Raw genomic sequence first — 5,387 nt, forward strand, 5'->3', positions numbered from 1 at the left:
TTTTTGAGTTCCCCATAACGAAAGTTGAGAGAAGTTTTCCCCGTAGTGTAGGAAGAGTTTTGGCCGGTTGTTGTTCCGTTGTTGGAGGAAGGACCGTATCGTTCGGTGTTGATGATAATGTTTGGGTACACCTGGGCGGGCATCCAGGCGGGCAGCCAGGCTGGCAGACCGTGGCCTTCCCTGCGGCTCGGCTCTAGCGGGGAGGGGGGGAGGGCGGAAGGTTGACTAGGTCGTGGCGACGCGGCTTTAGCGCAGCAGTCGGCCGGACGTATCGCTGCAGCGGAGACCGCGGAGACGCAGAAGCTTCGGAAGCTCTCCCCTCCCCTTGGTGGTGAAGCTCGCGCCCAAGCTCGCGCCCAGCCGCCTGGGTGCCGGGACCAGTAAGCGGGCGGCCGTCACACACATCGGTGCTCCGAAAAGTGGTGCACGGGATCGACGCCGCGCGCCACTGTCGGCCCTGGTCCTGTTGTCCTGATCAGCGCGGAAGTGGTCATCCATCTGTCCAAGGTGCGGTTCAGTGGGCAATCACAGTGGAGCAGTCGTGTGTAGTCGACGAGGGGTACGTCACTTCGTCTAGTCAGTGTACACCGCTGACTCCAGTCACTGCCTTGTCGGAGTCTAGTCACTGAAAAAGCCGGCACATACCCGTATATTTGCCCCATTCGCGGCATTTTTGTAACGCATTTGGTAAGATTTACATTCTAATCAAAGTGTAAATTCAGTCGTCACCATTCAGTGTACACCTGTTTCGGAAGTGAGGTAACCCTCGGTAGTCGAGTGCAGGCTCACCTCGGACTTTTCAGCAGTAAAAGCTGAAGCTGTCTGGTCTGCCTGCCGGCTAGCGACAGCCGATTAGTAGTTTGTATGAAGCCCGCGTCGCTCCGAACGTCATTCTGCAAAGTGACCCACTCAAGGCCGTGCATTCATATCACCGCCCCCTCTGGCAGCTTGTCCAGGCGACTCTAGGCGACTCCAGGCGACTCCAGGCGACTCCAGGCGACTCCAGGCGACTCCAGGCCGCCGCGATGACGCTGCTGCTGCTGCTCCCCGTGCTGCTGCTGGGGCTGGCGCTGCTGGCCGGACTCCTGGTGCTGGCCAAGTCCTCCGTCACCTTCTCCCGCCTGCGCAAGCAGTTCCCCGCGCCGCCCTTCGCCTTCCTCATCGGCCACGTCAGCGCCTACTGGGGCGATGAAGGTGCGTGCCGCCTACACTGCATAGGGCTGGCCAGAAGACGCGTTTCGAGCTAAAAGCTACACTGTCTGATCCATTCCAGTGCACTTGTTCAAAACGATGCAACGTTTCCGGGCGACCATGGGGCGCCGGTGGCTCATCAAGATGATGAACGAGCACGCCCTCAACCTGACCGACGCCGAGGGGGTGGAGGTAAGGCTGGGTGTGGCACAGTGGGCCGGAAGAGCGCTGGAGGCGGCAAAAATTCTAGACGTGTTTTGAGCTACAGAGTCGCTTAAAGCGACTCGAACCGAACGTGTGACCCCACCAACGGATCGCTCTCCGAACGAGGAATCCATTGATGGGGTCACACGTTCGGTTCGAGTCCTGTTTAGCGCCTCTAGAGCTCTAAACGCGTCTAGAATTTTGGCCGCCTCCACCGATCTTCTGGACCACTGGGAAGGGAACCAGTCAGCGAATGCAGCCTGATTTCGATTTTGGGCTCCCAGGCGGTCATGACGAGCAGCAAGCACATCACGAAGGGGCCGCTGTACGACTTTTTGCTGCCCTGGCTCGGCCGCGGCCTGCTCACCAACTTCGGTACGTCGGCATGGTATTTCAACTTGGCCGCGCTCCGATCAGCTCGAGCCGAGGCTAACCTTTTTGGCGCCTTTTCGCGCCGTGGCCCGCAGGAGGGTCCTGGCACCACCGCAGGAAGCTGCTGACCCCCGCCTTCCACTTCAAGATCCTGGACGAGTTCGGGCCGCTGCTGGCGCAGCACTCCGAGCAGCTCGTCGACGACCTGCGGGTGGTGGCCTCCGGCACGGAGCCCCTCGACGTGGTGGAGCACGTGTCCAAGATCACCCTGGGCACCATTTGTGGTGAGTCCGCGCACCGCAGGCAGTCCCACGTCACGCACGCTCTCGCAAGCATTTTCAATTTTCAAATTTTTAAATTTTTTTTCCCGCCCAGAAACCGCCATGGGCGTCAACCTGCACAGCTGCGGGGAGGGGGACGAGTACTTCGCCGCCGTTCGAACGTAAGTCCCACCGTAGCAGCGCGTCGAGTCCAGGACGAGCACAGCGGACTCATGTTGGTCTACTTGCAGTGTGGGTGCCTCCGTCATCTACCGCATGATGCGGCCCTGGACGTGGAACGACTTCGTCTTCGGCCTGACGCCGCACGGCCGGGAGGTCACCAAGTGCATGAACACGCTGCACCGTTTCACCGAGAAGGTGAGGAACACCTAGGAACACCGGCAGCGCTAGTTTCCGACGCATTTAACGAGCCCTTGTCATCCCTCCAGGTGATACGCGAGAGAAAATCTACCCAAGACACCAAGGCCGCCACCGAGCCCAGCCCGGGAGGTAAGGCCTGTCATCCCCACAGTGTATTTCTTGTTGACGAGTTCCAAGCGAGAAGCCTAACGCCGCCAAGGGACTTGATCGAAGTGACCTTGAGCAACACAGCAGAGAGATTTTGACTGAATTCCATTGCAGGCGAGGTGAAGCTCCGCAAGCGCCGGCTCGCGTTCCTGGACATGCTGTTGGCCGCGCAGAAGGAGGACCTGACCCTGTCCGACGTGGACATCCGCAACGAGGTGGACACGTTCATGTTCGAGGTGCGCGCCTTGCCCTCTATCCCACCGTGAAACATGGCCCGGAGAGAAAACAGGTTTTGAGTATTTGAAATTGGGCTTTGTTTCCCCCAGGGTCACGAGACGACCGCCATGGCCATCTGCTGGACTCTCTTCGCTCTGGGCAATCACCCCGACATTCAGGTGAGTCACCCCAGTGAAGCAGGGCATTGGTACAGCCCGCCCCAGCACGGCCAGGCTGGCCCACAGAGCGCCGCAGAGCGCCGCAGAGGGCCGCAGAGGGCAAAGACCGCCTATCAGGCTCCCGATCCGCTCCCGATGTCCCTCCGAACTCCCGAACTTCGGCGACCCGGGCCGCAGTGCCGCAAACCGAATTGACTTGCGCACGACGATTAAGTCACAAGCGCCTCGCCCGTCCGCCCGGCACTTCGGCAAGCCATCCCGCTTCCCGCGCTGGGTGGCGCCTGCAGTGTACGCAACCAATCGCACTCCCGGCGCTGGGGAGCGCCTACAGGGTAGGCAACCATTCGTTCTTTCCGAGTGAGGAACGCCGGCAAGGCAGGCAACCAATCACACCCTTCTAGCTGGGAAGCGCCTGCGTGATAGGCAACCAATCGTACTCACTCTCCTCATGTACAAATTGCCCGGCTGAGAAGCGTCATGTGGGCACCGACTTCCTGCTGGGAAGCGCCTGCAGTGTAGGCAACCAATCTGACTTCACCGACGGCGCAGCGCCTGCAGTCTAGGCAACCAATCGAACCGTGTCTGATTGACTTGGCAGGAACGCGTTCGCCAGGAGGTTCTGGGTGCCGGCCCCGCCTGGCAGGACATCGTCGCGCTGCCGTACCTGGAGCAGGTGGTCAAGGAGAGCCTGCGCCTCTACCCGCCCGTCCTGTACATCTCCAGGATCAACGAGCAGGGCCTCGACATCGGTGAGTCCCCGCCACCTTGACTCCCGGTGAAACGATTCATGTTTTTGGAGCGGCGTTTTCTTGCCCGTCGCAGGCGACAAGCACGTGGAGTCCGGCGTGCACCTGGACATGATCATCTACTGCCTGCACCGGGACCCGGCCAACTTCCCCGACCCGGAGCGCTTCGACCCGGAGCGGTTCGCGCCCGGCGAGGACCGCGGCCGGCACCCCTTCGCCTACGTGCCCTTCAGCGGCGGGCTGCGGAACTGCATAGGTACGTCGCTGCTCTTCAAGTCCCTTTCGCAGTGTGGCGGTTGTCTGATTGTTGGACCCTTGCGGCAGGCAAGCGCTACGCCATGATGGAGCTCAAGCTGATGGTCGCGGCCGTGGCCAGGGCCTTCTCGTGGCGCGCCCGGCACTCCCCCGAGGAGATCGAGTTCAAGCCCGAGCTGGTGCTGCGGGCCAGCCAGGGCATCCAGCTGTACCTGACGCCGCTGTGACTCCCCGAGCTCCCCGACAAGACTGCAGCGACAGGGGTGCCTCCTCGCAACCTTGCCAACCTAATGTGATATTAGCTGCTCTAGCAGAATTATTATTTTACCATATAGATAACGAATTATGAATAAAGAGAGTTGTTTGAGGATGTCCCTCGGCGTTTTCTTCAACGCGGCGCTGCGTGCCGTGCAGTGCTGCGCGCGGCGGCCGCCTCTGGAACCACCCTGGCCGTCTGCTAGTGTGCCCCTCGTTGCGGCGGCGGCCGCCAGAGCGCGCGGGCTGCGCCAGTGGCGCTGCACCAGGCCGAGGGCCGAGGCTCGCCGTCGATCAGCTCGCCGTCGTCGCCCTCGTTTCCCCGGACGATCGAAGATCGAACGCCGCCGAAGAGGAGAAGCGGCCGCCGCCGTTGTCTTGTGTGTTCGGGCGTTCGTTCTACAGTGTGGCGTAGCGGAAAAACGGTTCCGCCAATGGCGGGCCGCCGCTAGAAGGCCGCCGCCCCCCTCCACTGCCAACGGCTCGATCATGTATCGCCTCCTTTTCTGAGTGACATGCGGTGAAAGGTCAACCCTATCCGCCCCGCTGCCGCCCTGCCTTTGCCGCTTTTTCCTTGACGGCAGCACTCCGAGGCCCCGCCCCGCCCAGCCGCAGTTTGACCTCTCCTATGGCGCTGGGCCGCGCGGGCGCGCAGTGTGGCGGTTAGGTTCTCCTCGCCGTCAATCTGTCCCTCACTTGGGCCGCGGCCCGGCGGTCACGGCGAGCTGGCATTGCATTATGGGCCGGACGGGCCGAACGGGGCAAACGGCGAGATGGCCGACTCGATTTCGAAGAAACTCTCCGCGCTGCCGTGGCCGTGGCCTGTGGACTGATTCCGAGAGTCGTTTACGTCGCTCTGGTTCTCTCGCACTCGTGGGGCGTCCCCTGCAGGTGCGAGAGAGACTCTCGGCATCAGTCTGCTGGCCGGCTGGGCCGGACGGCCGAGGCTGTCGATGGACGACAACCCCTGACCGCGCGGCGTGGCGTGGCTCGGCCCCCCGGCGCCCCGCCCCGCCCCGCCCCGCCCCGCCCCGCCGCTAGCCGCTCGTTGCCATCTAGTGCTATTAACAAGTGCTTCCCCATTCAAATTGGCACCGCTGTCGCGAGACCGTCGCGAGGGCCGACGGAGGGACGCGGCGGCGCGGTCGCTGCCCCGCACCTTCGTCCCCGCCTCGCGCCGC

General features: G+C 62.3%; 1 protein-coding gene across 1 annotated transcript; it reads left to right on the plus strand.

The window, feature by feature from the left end:
- Nucleotides 1-267: 267 nt before the first annotated feature.
- On the plus strand, nucleotides 268-4,325 carry LOC117643758 (cytochrome P450 4C1-like). The gene is made up of 13 exons (XM_034382832.1): nucleotides 268-507; nucleotides 948-1,194; nucleotides 1,274-1,383; nucleotides 1,680-1,770; nucleotides 1,863-2,051; nucleotides 2,143-2,209; nucleotides 2,279-2,405; nucleotides 2,477-2,537; nucleotides 2,670-2,791; nucleotides 2,882-2,950; nucleotides 3,549-3,699; nucleotides 3,773-3,952; nucleotides 4,021-4,325. Exons 2-13 carry the CDS (start codon nucleotides 1,026-1,028, stop codon nucleotides 4,176-4,178), a joined length of 1,494 nt encoding a protein of 497 aa, XP_034238723.1. The 5' UTR covers nucleotides 268-507; nucleotides 948-1,025; the 3' UTR covers nucleotides 4,179-4,325.
- The last annotated feature ends 1,062 nt before the right edge of the window (nucleotides 4,326-5,387 follow it).

This window comes from Thrips palmi, unplaced genomic scaffold (assembly GCF_012932325.1).
Source record: "Thrips palmi isolate BJ-2018 unplaced genomic scaffold, TpBJ-2018v1 HiC_scaffold_17, whole genome shotgun sequence".
In the NCBI taxonomy this organism is placed as follows: Eukaryota; Metazoa; Arthropoda; class Insecta; order Thysanoptera; family Thripidae; genus Thrips; species Thrips palmi.